At 35.7% G+C, this 16,284-nt stretch overlaps 1 protein-coding gene across 1 annotated transcript in view; it reads right to left on the bottom strand.

The window, feature by feature from the left end:
* LOC128664817 (uncharacterized) overlaps positions 1 to 16,284 on the bottom strand; it is a 165,130-nt gene that overhangs the window by 113,003 nt on the left and 35,843 nt on the right. Inside the window, 2 exon segments of the mRNA XM_053719620.1 lie at positions 12,190 to 13,216; positions 13,218 to 14,566. Coding sequence (XP_053575595.1) covers positions 12,190 to 13,216; positions 13,218 to 14,566 — 2,376 coding nt within the window.

Genomic DNA, 16,284 nt, shown 5'->3' with positions numbered 1-16,284 from the left:
AAATAAATATAAATCCTAAAATAGCTACAATATAATTATAATTTATATTGTAGCTATATAGGATTTATTTTACAGGTAAGTATTTAGCTTTAAATAGGAATAATTTATTTAATAAGAGTTAATTAATTTCGTTAGATGTAAATTATATTTAACTTAGGGGGGTGTTAGTGTTAGGGTTAGACTTAGCTTTAGGGGTTAATCCATTTATTATAGTAGCGGTGAGCTCCGGTCGTCAGATTAGGGGTTAATAATTGAAGTTAGGTGTCGGCGATGTTAGGGAGGGCAGATTAGGGGTTAATACTATTTATGATAGGGTTAGTGAGGCGGATTAGGGTTAATAACTTTATTATAGTAGCGCTCAGGTCCGCTCGGCAGATTAGGGGTTAATAAGTGTAGGCAGGTGTCGGCGACGTTGAGGGGGCAGATTAGGGGTTAATAAATATAATATAGGGGTCGGCGGTGTTAGGGGCGGCAGATTAGGGGTACATAAGGCTAACGTAGGTGGCAGCGCTTTGCGGTCGTCAGATTAGGGGTTAATTATTGTAAGTAGCTGGCGGCGACGTTGTGGGGGGCAGGTTAGGGGTTAATAAATAAATAGGGTCGGCGATGTTAGGGCAGCAGATTAGGGTACATAGGGATAATGTAAGTTGCGGCGGTTTACGGAGCGGAAGATTAGGGGTTAATAATAATGCAGGGGTCAGCGATAGCGGGGGCGGCAGATTAGGGGTTAATAAGTGTAAGGGTAGGGGTGTTTAGACTCGGGGTACATGTTAGAGTGTTAGGTGCAGACGTAGGAAGTGTTTCCCCATAGAAAACAATGGGGCTGCGTTAGGAGTTGAACGCGGCTTTTTTGCAGGTGTTAGGTTTTTTCTCAGCTCAAACAGCCCCATTGTTTCCTATGGGAGAATCGTGCACGAGCACGTTTTTGAGGCTGGCCGCGTCCGTAAGCAACTCTGGTATCGAGAGTTGCATTTGCGGTAAAAATGCTCTACGCTCCTTTTTTGGAGCCTAACGCAGCATTTTTTTGGACTCTCGATACCAGAGTTAAATTTATGGTGCGGCCAGAAAAAAGCTTGCGTAGCGTTAACAACCCATCTACCGCCAAACTCCAAATCTAGGCCTAAGGCAGCACAAAGGAGCATTCCGCATTCATGAACTCAAGCAAGGTACACAGTCCTTTAGGATTCCTTCCTTAATTGGCCAGCAGTTCAACAAGTACTATTCCGATCTATATAACATTCAAGATGAGGCGATATTTAGGCTGGCACCATCAGAAGCTATAGGCCCATTCCTACGTTCTCTGAAACTTCCCACTTTAGACGAGGCCCATATTGAAACCATTGATGTTCCCATTACATGTCAGGAAGTCAAACAAGTTGTTAAAAACCTGAAACCCCTTAAAGCCCCAGGCCCAGATGGTTTCACCGCAATTTTTTATAAGACTTACCTTCAAAAGACTATGCCCATTCTTACTAGATTCTTTAATTTAGCAATGAATGAGGGCAAATTTCAAAGCAAGTTCCTGGAGACCTCTATCATTGCAATCCCTAAACCTAACAAGACCCAACCCTTTGTGCTAATTACAGGCCCATTTCACTCATCATCAATACTGATGTTTAAATATATTTCAAAATACTGGCCAACAGGTTAGCGAGATTACTCCCAGTCCTTATCAATCCAGACCAAGTGGGCTTTATTCCTGGGAGGGAGGGCCCAGACGACACTAGGAGACTACTGAACATTCTTTTGGAGGCTAAAAAACTGAATAAGCCACTTGCTGTGCTCTCCCTCGACGCAGAGAAGGCATTCGATCAGGTCCGGTGGAGTACTTGTGAAAGGTCCTCGAAACCTTCCAGGTTCCGACGCAGATCATACAAGTGATGAGAGCTTTGTACTCGACTCCCACGGCCTCGGTCAGGGGCTTGGGGTTCAGCTCTGCTCCCTTCTCCATCTCTAATGGCACACGTTAGGGATGTCCCCTCTCCCCCATTCTATTCGCGCTAGCAATTGAACCCTTGGCCGCTGCCATCAGAGCAGACAGGGAAATTGAAGCAGTCACTCCATGGTACGATACATAAGGTGGCCTTGTTTGCCGATGACACTACAATCTTTTCATCTAAACCCTTACAAACGATTCCCAGGCTCCTGTCCCTCTTAGAGACCTTTAGCGCCCTTTCGTACTATAAATTGAACTATACTCTTATGGCTTCCTCGAGGACATTTCCAAATGCTTAAATGAGAAATATAAATTTATAACTAACGATACCTATATCTCCCACTTAGGAGTCAAATTGTCAATTCACTTCCCCAAATAATAGATGACAATTATAAACCCCTGCTTTATGAACTCTGATCTTTAAGCCGGAAGTGGAAATATAAGTCTATTTCGTGGTTAGGACGCATAGCTGCTCTAAAGATGAGCTACCTCCCCAAACTGACATATATTTTTAGATGTTTACCTATTAGAGTATCTAGATCCCTTCTAATACAGTTTCAGAGCACGTGCACTAAGTATGTTTGGCAGGGCAAACCCCCCCGAATAGCTCATAAACTCTTACAGTACCCTAGAATGCACGGGGGTGCCCTCCACATCTATATCCAGATACTTTGAGGCAGCCATGCTCACGCACATATCCCAATGGGGGGGGTGGGTAAAAGACTCAGATAGTAAATGGAGGGCCAATGAACAGGCTTCCTTGTATTATGACTTCACCCTGAGGGACCTGATAAGGACGCCTCCATACTGCAGGAGAACTCTTGCAGTGGTAAAACCGGTAATTCAAGGATGTCTGGCTGCCTGGGAACAGTTACGGCACTATAAACAGGTAGCTCCTCATCCATCCCCAATCACTACCATAACTGGCCTAATAACTGGCCTTCCAGACTCACACCCGGTTTCTTGGACCAGGTTGGGTATTTTGAAACTAGCGGACCTTTGGTTCACAGTATCCCAAGATGCCTTTGTTGCACTTAAAGGGACACTGAACCCAAATTTTTTCTTTCGTGTTACAGATAGAGTACACAAATTTTAAGCAACTTTCTAATTTACTCCTGCTATCAATTTTCTTCGTTCTCTTGCTATCTTTATTTGAAAAAGAAAGCATCTAAGCTTTTTTTTTTTTTAGTTCAGGACTCTGGACAGCACTTTTTTATTGGTTGATGAATATATCCAACAATCAGCAAGGACAACCCAGGTTGTTCACCAAAAATGGGCCGGCATCTAAACTTACATTCTTGCATTTCAAATAAAGATACCAAAGGAACAAAGACAATTTGATAATAGGAGTAAATTAGAAAGTTGCTTCAAATGGTTCAGTGTCCCTTTAACCAAATTATGAGCTCTTCACCCACCCCACCGTACATGACATTCGAATATACCAGGGTTATTAGCTTCCTATCCAGGTGGGGTTTTAAACCTTCATCTTCTCACCAACTAACCATATGGGAAGCCAGATGGCAGCAGGGGCTCCGGTTAGGTAAACCTTTGTCCTTACACTATACTATAATGGAAGGTGCGACACCAGTAGACAAAGCCCTACACATTCATAAATGGGAGCAGAAGTTAGATTTCTCAGTACCCATTAAGGAATGGTATCGAACACTTTTGCTCACGAAAAAAGCACTACATTGTGTCACCATTTACTAAACCTATATTAAACTTCTCATGCACTGGTATTATGTCCCAGCACGGCTTGCCGCAATCTTTCCCAACGCCTCCCCGGCTTGCTGGAGAGACTGTTCACACATAGGAGACATGACTAATATATGGTGGAGTTGCCCTAAACTTAAACCTATCTGGATGAGGTGCTTCACCACACTTGCGAACATCGGATTTCCCCTTCCCAGAACCCCAGAGACAACCCTTTTCTATTTAGGTACCTGTAAACTGCCCAGACACTTTGGCATACTCTGTATATATTTTTTCTCCGCTGTCAAACTTAATATAGCCAGAGCTTGGAAAAGAGCAAGTCCCCCCGCATGGTCAGATATTGTTTCAACCCTGGCATACATATACTCTATGGAAAAAAATATATATTACACTATGGGACGGTCTGATTTTTTTTAATTAGTTTGGACGGAATGGAAGTGTAGATTTGACACCTTATGGCTCCCCAGCATTCAGACTTAAGATAGCCTCTCCCTGCTTGTAAGAGATGCCCGTAGTCCCACATCAGTTTTTGCCTACCCAGAAAACCTCATTACAGACCTTGTTCCTCTCCTCATTTTAGTTTTCCGCTCCCCTCCCTTATAACCTTCTCCCCTATTCTTCTTCCACCCCTCCCCCTCTATTCTTGGACCTGAATGACAGATCCAACTATCTCTCCTAGGAGAATGAGGCAGAGCTGGGATCTCCAATTACATTTCGACATTGTTATGTTGTCATTGTATCTGTTATTTTGTATTTATACAAGAGTTTGAAATTGTAGTACGCTTTTGTCGTACAATTGTTGTATTTCTTTTTCTTGGAAAAACAAATAAAAAATATAAAAAAAAGTATCATTGCTCAATGCAATACTCTTGTTATTTTGATATCTAAATCTCTGGACTAACACGGCTACTCCAATCAATGTATATATATATATAAAGTATATAAAGTAGTTACTTCTCTATATAGAAAGGAGACTCAAACAGTTATCTCCATGTTAAAAGTGGTCACCACAGGAACTGGATTCGTAATATACCGTATGGCCAGTTCAAAAGGGTTTTTGAACATCTAAAAACAAAGTTCAAATTGAAAGGCTATTCAGATAGTATTATAAAAGATGGATATGTAAAAGCACGACAAGTAGATAGAATACCTTTGTTAAACCAAAAAAAGAACCCTGATATACAGGGGAAGAAAAATAATATATTTTTGTTTTATTTATTTATTTTTTTTAAAGAGTTTTTATTAATGAAATTGAAAACTTACAACACAATGAGGTGACATTAGTGAACAATCAGCAGTGATACATTGTATTAATATCATCTTCATAAATACAATTACATAAATGATCTACATTCATTGGTCAGCTTTCCTTCTACTTAGAGCGAACACCTAGCAAATTATTTTATTGCATGTATGTATTCTTCCCAAATAAATTAAATATTAAAGTACTCCTCTAGCTTATGGAGTTTGTAGTAATGATATTTTTCAAGGGACAACACCAAACTAACATATTCCTTCCATTCTCCCATTAGAGGTATAGATTCTTTCTTCCATAACCGGGGAATTAGTTGTTTCGCACAGTTTAACATAATGTATAATAATGTAGTCCTCAGTTTACAATTCAATTTAACTGGCTTGTGGAATAAGCATATCAGAGGATCTAGAGGTAGGGTGATATGAATTACTTTACTTATTTCTCTAATTATATCCTGCCAATATTCACTTATCTTGGGGCAGCTCCACCATATGTGCGTAAGTGAGCCTACTTGACCGCAGCCTCTCCAACAGTTGGCATTTGCCATGGGGTATATTTGTGCTAATCTTTGGGGCGTGTAATACCATCTACTGAGAAGTTTCATATTTGTCTCCCGGAATCTCACTGAGGATTTCGAGGAGTTCATCTTAGAGATGATATCTAACCACTCCTTTTCAGAAGGTTTAGAGTTTAGCTCTTCTTCCCACTTTTGTGTATATGTGGGAAGTGTGCGAGATGTTCCTTGTGTTAGTAGTTTGTATGTGGTGGATAGATATCCCCTAGATATTATTGTCGTGTAGCAAAGGGATTCAAACGGGGTTAATGCCCTGCACAGTTTGTTTTTCTCGGGAGTGAGCTGATTATATGAGCTAGCTGATGGTATTTAAACCAGTGGTCAAGATGTGTTATGCCACAATTAAGCAATTCTGCCTGTGTGCGTAATCTACCATTGTCAAGTAATGTATGAAAGGGTAGTAGTGTGTGTATGGAACATGTCGCATTTGGGTTGGTATTTTTCTCCCCTTTCGCTAGAGTTGGTGTAAGTGGAGAAGGATTAGAAGAGAGCATGCTGTCCTTTTTGAGCATTCTGTCCCATTGTTTGAGTGTTTCGGTAGTGAGCCACGAAGGTGTAAGTAACATTTTCCGTTGTGATCCCGTCTCCCAGCATATACTACCGAGGTTAGTGTAATTGGCCATTTCTCTTTCTAGCGCTACCCATTCTTTATCATTTTCATCCTTACACCAGTTAACAATGCGTGTTAAGTGCCCTGCAGATTTATATAATATTAAATTTGGAACTCCCATTCCCCCCTCTCCTTAGGCATATAGATTGTCTTCATTGATACTCTAATCATGTGTTTAGACCAGATAAAGGTATTGATGGTGTTTTGTAGGGATTGCATATATTGTTCAGGTATGGGTATAGGTAATGTCTGTGTTTATATGAAAATGTTTGTTGTATATGCTGTATGGTATTTTGAGTGTTGTTGAAGCTGAGGAATTCCGATTTAGATTAATTGATTTTGAAATATGACACTTTGCTGTACCTAGAAAATTCTGTGGAAAGGGCCGTCAAGGATTGTATTGGATTTGTGAGTGTTAACATAACATCGTCTGCATATAATGCCATTTTATGCTCTCTATTATGTATTGTGATACACGAAATATTGGAATTCTGTCTTATATTTGTCGCCAATGCTTCCATGGCCATCACAAATAGAATGGGTGATAATGGGCATCCCTGGTGCCATTCGATATACTTATTTGTGAGGATAATGTATCATTTAAACGTATTTTAGCTGTGGGATGCCTATATAGGGTGAAAATTTTCTCAATTATGAGGGGACCAAAACCAAATTTATACAGTGTAGCCTTTAAAAAATCCCAGTTTAGTCTGTCAAAGGCTTTTTTCGCGTCTACGGACAAAAATATTGTAGGAGTATTCATCTTAGAGGTGTAATCGATAAGATTAATTATTTTAATAGTGTTATCTCTGGCTTCTCGGTGAGGTGTAAATCCTGCTTGATTGGTGTTGATTATTAAAGGGAGTATTCTATTCATTCGTGTGGCTATTATTTTTGTGAATAATTTTGTATCTACATTAAGCAATGATATTGGTCTAAAATTGAAAAATAATATATTTTTAACCAAATATAATGAAGAGTCCTGGAAAATTAAAAGGGCCATTAAAAAACATTGGCATGTCCTTTTGGAGGATCCAATACTGGGTAAAACTCTAGACAAAATTCCTTCAGTTGTTTTTAGGAAAAACAAGAATCTTAAAGATATATTAGCACTTAGTTGCTTAAAACAAAATAAAAAAACTAATTGGTTGAATAAGACCAACTTTGGTTTTTTTACGTGCAATCGAAAGAACTGTAACACATGCCCTATTATTGATAAGGATAATAAACCAATAGTTTTCAAGTCCAATGGATACAAAAAAAAAAAAAAACATCTATGAATTGCCACTCGAAATATGTGGTGTATGTTTTGGAATGTTCTTGCCACCGCCAATATGCTGGGAGAACGAAGAGAACTATTAAAGGAAGGGTAATGGAACACATTGCCAAAATTGAAAAAGGAAATGTGTCCCATGGGATAACAGACCATTATAGAGAATGCCACCAAAATGACCCTTCCTGTTTGTGATTCAAGGCAATTAAGCAAGTAACATTAGATGAGAGAAGGGGGGATAGAATGTAATAGCTCAGACAGAGGGAGACTTCTTAGATACACTCCCTTCAAACTCTAGAACCCCTAGGAATGAATAGAGAAGTTGATATCCAAGCGTTTTTTTATATAACAGAAACAAAAACATATTTAAAATGTGTTTCAGAACTTTAGTCTCTTTAGACATTCAACAGTGTTTCTTCTATTTTAACATTGGATAATTTGTAAATCCATTGAAATATCTAGATAGAGAAACAAGTTCAATTTTTACTGATACTTATATCCATATTTGTGTTGTTGATTTTTGTTTTTTGTTTTTTTTATTTTAGAACATTTGTATTTAAAATAGGTCCTTGTAAAGTTAAAATAGTTTCTTGTGTATATAGAATTATAGAATGATAACTATTAATACAATAAAGTAAAAACTATAGGATCAAATTTAAAGATAAAGTCATCATCTTGTAAATTAGAGCAATGGGAAATTTATTTCAAAGTATTTAGATAGATAAAATATAATCATGAACACCAAGAGTTCTTATTTCTAAGTTGATAATTGTGCAGAAAAATATCTAAAGTGTAGGGTTATCAACACACAGATTTGTATGAGAGTGTATATATATATATATATATATATATATATATATATATATATATATATATTGCCATTCCGTAAGGCTTTAAGGATAAAGAGTGAAAGCCAGTATTAACAATAGCAACAATACATATCACAATGAAAACAAAGTAGGCTGAATAAGGAGTTATGTACACATATAGGCTTTGTTTAATTCATTATGCTGCATTCATTTTAGCAGAATCTTAATGTTATTTGAAGGTATTAAGCATTAATTTAACTAAGCTTAAGCACAGGCTTCTGAGGAAACTGTTTTTTCTGATAATTGCTTTTAGGTTGCGGTGACGTAAGATGGGCATGTTCGATTTCGCTGTCTCTAAATACACAGCATGTGAGGTGAGTGTTCATCAAGCCTCTGATGAAGCGGACGAGTGCCGTGAAACGTGTAAGGCCACACCCACCTTACGTCACTTGCTACACATACTCTGTCCAGTACTCCACGCTGGTCGTGGTTGTTTCAGCGTTTTGTTTGGATACATTGTTGCTGTATTTGAGCCATCTGTTACACTATATTTGGCTACATTTGGTGCCTCTGGTCTGCAATACAGAAACCTGCAATACAGAAACCTGGCAACTTGAGACTTTGAAGAAGAACCTTTTCACACCAGGACGTTTTGCTTGTAGACACAGTGGGGATACTTATTTATCTACTCGTCCTTCCTTACCTCATATGATTGAGGGCTCATATTGTGAGTAGGGATTACCTCAGGGGAGGTCTTTTTTATATGTTTATCATATTTTATTAAAATTGATCTGCACTATGAGAGGTGTTTTTGTGCGCTTATCTTTCTAGATCTCTACAGCTGCACCTCTGTACTCAACTTGATCCTTGAGTAATAATTTTTTGATGAGCTGCACCTAACACTTAAACGAGCAAAAATATTTGGGGTCTCACACACTTTTTTGTATTTATTCTTATATTACTATTGTATTATATTTATATGTTATTTCAATTTGAGGCCATATCTCATTACTTTTGACTGATTGTATTGCATAGCACTACATTCTATTTTATCAGATTGCAAATCATTGCATTTAATTATATATCATTTTTATTTCTTCGTTACAATTCAAGTCAGGAATTTCCCAGTAGCCTAAATTTCTTATTGTACTATTAGATTATTGTACGAGAGTTATAAATTTTGGGGTGGCGGTGCTGTGTACTGGGTAGAGAAAACTTTATTTAATCAGTCCTGGACTAATGGTATGTACACTTAGGGAGCACTCACATTCCTTATAGGCTATATTTAGTATAGACCAATGAGATTGTGACAGAGATAGGCTGTTTAAATATAACCTTTATTAAGATGATTAAAAAAATATAAAACACACACACTTAAAAACACAAATGAGTTAAAGCTGGTAAGTAAATCATGTGTTAATCATCAGTAAGCTTAACTAGGGTGATTTTGAAAAATACACAAATCAATACAGACTTAGGCTGTGGATTTTAAACCATGGCCTGTAAATAAATGTGGTTCTAAGCAAGTCTGCTCATTAGTGAAATACACATGAGTGCAATAATTATGTTGCTAAATGAAGGTATAATATCTCATATCCCAGAACAGCAGAGTTAAGTAATAACCTTATTGTATTGGTTGCAAAGCTTATCTGTCTGCAATATCAAAATTAGACTCTTTAAATGCCAACTGTTTAAATTCGGTTATATTTGCTGCTACCACTGAAGAGACAACTGTAATCATTAGAATATTATATGCTGCATTCGCTGGCTCCCTGTGTAACTGCTCTCATTGAAATACAGCTAATGAGACTAGCTTAATCACCTCTGCTTACAAACATGCACATCTATAGATATAAAGCGCTACACATTCCAACGCATCTTGCTATGAGTTAATAGTGGGCACACGCATACATTCCCAGCGTGTCCACTTAGAATATTATTATCAATGTTGGTTTGTGTTAAGCGGATTTACCAGCAGCTATTGCACATTAAAATCTACACAGATTCCCTCCTGTCCCCTGACATGTTTCGCCACTGACTAGCCTTCTCAAAGGGTTGAGGGCGCAGCGTTTCCCAAGACTCTATATGGGCCAGCTGACTCCACCTATTATAACCTTTTGACCAATTCAAATGAATCTCACTATAGCCACTCACAGTCTGGATGTCATTACCCATTCTTGCTACATGACTCTTTATTGGATATATTTTTACTACATTGTTGCAATTGCTTATCCTTTCATTTGCATAAATGCTTATTTATGAAGACTTATATTCTCGTTATTTATAAGATCCATATCAGTTCTACATGGGACTTATTTTAATAATGGTCATTATGTTAATACTAACTTTGTTTACATTTTATTATGTTGAAAGATGATGTACTTATATTTTAAGTATCGTGAAATTTGTGTGATGAATGTGTACATAAAGAGTGTAACTTCTAACAAATCCTAACTATTTTCAATGGTGAGTTCCGTAATTAAAAATAAATTTGTGTTCCTTACCGGGTATTAATGTGAACATTGTGATCGTGATTTCAATACTTATCCTAATTCATACAATAATAGGCAGTATGGGGATATTGGATCCCTATTAGTGGGAATACTCTTAATAGGGTACGTAATTTACTGTGTAACTATATATTTAAGCTAATTGTGCAGTGCACTTAGTGCATCTATTATAAGAATCCCATCTTCAAACTGACTCAATATTGCGTCTGATATATTTTGTGCCCAAATATACTATATTTTTTTACTGTTATAATTATAGTGTTAACAAGTTTCTTTTAACCTGACTCTCCCTGTGCTTGTCATTATTTGTATACAGATCTTATATTGTTTGAAGGTAGATCATACTACTTTTTTTTTAATATATGGAGACTATGTCTGATTTTTCTATGTAGTAGAGTATCAGGTTGGGGACATTATCAGGTAGTGTGTATTCAAATCCTTGTCATCTCTAGTGATACATTCTTACTTATTTATTTAATTTCAGTCTCCTTTATTTCCGATATAATGGATTTGTATTCTAAGCATTATTAGAATTTGAATACAATCACATTATGTTTATGTTGTTGCCATCTATTTCTATTTATTGAGCATCATGTTTCTAAAATTTCTAATGTACACCATTGAGTTTCTCTGTGGTTATATTCATATACTTTCTAATTACTTAGAGATAGGAGAAATAGTTATTGTGTTCGTTTAGTCCATGGGGCTTAACTGAATTTAGCAGGTAGATCCATCTGCTTTCATTCTGCAGCAATATTTTCTTTATATCTCCTCCTCTTATTCCCAAGCTGATTTTTTGGATTCCACAACATTGTAAACCAACAACGTTAGATTAATGGTACTTATAGAAATAATAAGCTACTGAGGTGACTGTTTTCTTTTTTCTTTGGCCGTGTTTTTTATATTACCAAGATGTTGTTGCAATCTAGTCTGTAATTTAAGTGACATCATTCCTACATAGAGTTTGGCCATTTGCACTGTAGTACATAAATAACCCCTGTTGTGTTGCAGTTTATAAATGACCGTATAGTATGTATTTTGTCAAATTTATCTTTGATTGATATATTATTTTTTTTAAGATGTTTACAGCTAATGCAAGATCCACAGGGGTATAATCCACATGGTATATATATATATATAAATAAATAGAACATATTCACATTGGAATGTGAAATATTAATATTTCATGTCAGGTTAGCGTTTGCAATCTTCCAAGTTCAGCTTTTTGTGTGCATCGGGTTAGCACACAAGTGAAAAATTTTACTTTCAACTTGTAATACAAGTGCTACCCAACTTAAAAAGCCGAAGTCTAGAGGAGCTAATACGCGAGCAGAAGCGCAAACTATGTTTTACTCGTAATCTAGCCCTTATTGTGGTAAATAACTAAAACGTTTCATGATAAATATAATATTTAAATAACATTCTATAATAATGCAACTTTTAAAGATCGTTACACTTTATATTCGCTTTTTAATGGTGTTTTACAATCCATCTAAAGAAATAGCTTACCTGCTTCAGAGTAGGAGCCACAGTTGCTCTTACAGAATCATCTTCAGTAGCTGAATCATTAGTATCAATAAGATTATCTGTTGGGACATTTTCCACAGATTTCAGAAATGAAAATTCATTTTGACTTGAGTCAAGTGTAAAACAGACATCATATGAGTATGGTAATGGCAAACTTCCATCACTGAATTGAGAAGGATATCTGAGAGCAACTTGTGGATACAAATCTTTGCTCAGAGTTCCAAAAGTATTTGATTTCTTGTATTTGAAAATAACTGTAACCATCACAGTCAAAATGAATAAAACAGAAATCACAGCTATTGATATTACTAAATAAAAGGTCACATAGGATTGAGTTTCTGTATCTCTGGGATGGCTGCTTATCTCTGGAATAATTTGCTGATACGTTTCAGCTACAACTACTTTTAAAGTAACTGTAGCAGAAAGTGGTGGTTCACCATTGTCCTTTACCATAACCACAACTTTTTGTCTTAAAGAATCTATATCCTGGAGGGTTCGAGACAATCTTATTTCCCCAGAGTGCTGCCCAATAATGAAAGAAGCTGGTTCTGGAACCTGTAGAAAGTGATAAGAGAGCCAAGCATTATGTCCCGAGTCAGCATCCACTGCAATCACTTTGGATATTAAATAACCTTTTTCAGATGTGCAGGGAATAAACTCAAATAATGCTGTTTCATCAGAGGCTGGTGATGGATAGAGAATCTTTGGAGAGTTGTCATTCCTATCAATAATGAATATCCTGACTGTAACATTACTGCTTAGAGAAGGTGATCCGCTGTCTTTAGCTGTTACTTGAAACTCAAATTCTCGTAACTGTTCATAGTCAAATGAGCGTTGTGCATAAACAACTCCAGTTACTGAGTTTATGGAAACATATGAAGCTATTGGCATGGTCTCAATGTCTGTGTTTAAAATGTTGAATATTATTTTGGCATTCTCATTGACATCAAGATCTGATGCATGCACTGTGTGTATTGAAGTTCCAGCTAGGTTATTTTCCATAACATGCCACATAACTTGTTTTTTCAAAAACAGGAGGATTGTCATTTATATCCAATATTGTTAACTTAATTGTTTTAACTGTAAACTTTGGAGGAGATCCAGCATCTTCAGCTTTTATTAATATATTATATTCGCATGTCTTTTCTCTATCCATAGGACTTGTTGTTACTAGCTTGTAATAGCCTAGAGATGATGATACTAATTTAAATGGCAAATCCTCTTCAACCTGACAAGTCACTTCACCATTTTTTCCAAGGTCCAGATCATGCACTTTAATTAATGCTACAAGTGTACCAGGTAAAGAATCCTCTGAAAACGGTGAAGACAATGATGTAATTATTATTTCAGGGGCATTGTCATTAACATCAACAATTTGAACTAAAACTGTGCACTGTGCTACTAAACCACCACCATCTTTAGCTTCCACCAACATCTCATAACTTTTTGTAACTTCAAAGTCCAGCTCTCCTTTTGTTCTAATATCACCACTTTGAGAATCTAAAATAAAGGTTTCCATTGCATTTTTATCAATGTGACTGAATGAATATGTTATTTCTGCATTTGAACCTTCATCTGCATCAGTAGCATTTACATGGAGAACTATAAATCCATTGGGTACATTTTCCTTTAAACTTGTTTGATATTTATCATGGCTAAAAACAGGATAATTGTCATTTACATCTTGTACTACAACCTTTATTAGTGCTGTTCCAGATTTAACAGGTTTACCTCCATCATAAGCCGTTAGAATCAAATTATAGATGCTTTGCTCTTCGCGATCTAAGGGTGTTTTTAAAATAAGTTCAGGATATTTAATTCCATCAGTGTTAGTTTTTTCTCTCAGTTTGAAATAAAGGTTGGGGCTGAGTTCATAGCTTTGTAAATAATTTGTACCAATATCAGGATCTTGTGCATTCCCCAAAGCAAAATGTGCACCAGGAGTCGCAAATTCAGCAATTTCTACATGAAATATATCCTTAGAAAATCATGGTGTATTATCATTAATATCTTGAACTTTAATTTTAACATGGAACACATTCACTGGTTTTTCAACCACTATTTCAAGATCCAGAAAACAAATCTGCTCTTTTTCACATATTTCTTCTCTGTCTATCCAATCAATAACATGTAAGCTGTCATTTTCTAAACTGATATTGAAGTATTGCTTTTTAGTTTGAGAAACAATTTGTAACTTTCTGTTTAATAGTTCTTTAGTATCCATATCTAAATCTTTTGTCAAATTCCCTACTAAAGAACCTTGTTTAATTTCTTCATAAATTGTGTATTGAAGCTGATCAGACACAGCCTCACAAAGAATATGAAAAAGGAAATATATTACTTGCCATGCCATTGTCTTCTGTGTAGATTTATATTGAATCTTCTTTATCACTCCCTGTAGATTTTTTCTTTAATTCCTTTCATAGGTTGTTGATAATCCAAATTGCAAACAAGAATAGAAATGTTGCACAGATTCTGCACTGCCTTACAATTCTCAGCATTAACAAATCTAGATATTTAACTACAGTATTCTTTATTGGTCAACAGCGGCATACTGAGTCCAAACTGTGGAACTACAGTACCATTTGACTTTTCTTTCACAACATTAAGAAAACATATAAAATATAAGCTGGCAGAAAATTGATTGATAAATTTGTATTTATTAACAATTGAAATATTAGCTGAATGATAAATACTATATTATAAAAAAAGAAAGATATGCATTTTACACAGTTTTCATTAATCCAAAAGTGATTTGTTGTAGCAAACATAAATAGAAAGAAAATTTTCTTGCTTGTAGCATAATTATTATTTTTCTTTACATGTATCATACTATAAATCTAAATAAAATAAATCTAGCACTGTTTCATCTAGATTTATAATTTAGCAAATAATGTGGTTAACATGGACAGAACAAATGTAAAATAGTCAAAACAAAAAATATTACATAAATGTAATCTTCAAAGTGAATCCGATTTATTTGAAATAATTTGGATTTGTTAGAATATAACATTGTGCTTTTTTCTATGCAACAGTATATTTTCTTGGGATAGCTAGATTTCTGCAAATTTCACACTGAAAACTAAACTGTAATATTCAATTTGGTATAAAATATTTGGAAATGTAACATTCAAAACTGCATTTACTTTTCAAACTGTTTCGATAATTCTCCAAATAACACAGAATTGCAATCATTTTAGGAAGTGGCCCCATTAAAATGTTTTTTCGAATCAGTTCCTTACTATTAAACTCATTCATTTTTTTAATAGAAACCATACACAAAAAAGTACCGTAGACATAAGATATGATTATGCAATTATTTACTATCTGTTAAATGCAATTAAAGTACCCAATATGCAATCAGTAAATATTTATAAAAAATAAATATGAATAATATGCAAGGAAACTATAACAAATAACTCTACTTAGTACAGCAGAACCACAATAATAATGCAGAAGTATTTTGTCTTCAAATACTTGTAATTTCCTTCTCCTGAACATTTACTCTGTACTCTAAGTTAAAGTTTATTGTTCTTCAGCCTTAAAAAGGACTATCAAGAAAAAAATTCAACAAAGCAATTTGCTTCAGGGATAAGTTATCCCTAGATTAAACTCAGAACTGTGATTCTAATTATGGTTAAAGGGACATTAAATACTAAATAAATCATTGATAGAAAGATGTATTCATAGCAAAGATTTGTCAGAGAATAAGGTGCACCTATATTTTTAAAAATGGTATTAGTTGTTTAAATATTGAAAAAATAAGGGTCAAGTTAATGATCATAAAGCAGTGGGTGCCGCCATATTGTTACCTTTTCTGCCTAAGCCAATAAGGAATGGTTATAAATGGCTTACTAGATTGTGCAACCAATGACTGTGTGGAATATAGCTGTTTGACTGGGGATGGAGAGGGAAAAGAAGTGGGTTGTAATTCTTAGATTCAGGGGCTAAATCACCTTGTATAATACTTTTAGTCCCTGAATTCCAGAACCTTATGCAATAATATACATGAAAATGTACAAAAATGTGTGCAAAGAGATTTGCAACACGAAAGGAAAGATTGCAGGTTGCTGGATT

This window comes from Bombina bombina, chromosome 6 (assembly GCF_027579735.1).
Source record: "Bombina bombina isolate aBomBom1 chromosome 6, aBomBom1.pri, whole genome shotgun sequence".
Lineage (NCBI taxonomy): Eukaryota > Metazoa > Chordata > Amphibia > Anura > Bombinatoridae > Bombina > Bombina bombina.
Note: the sequence above shows the minus strand (reverse complement) of the source record. Positions and strands in the feature narration are given on the sequence as shown.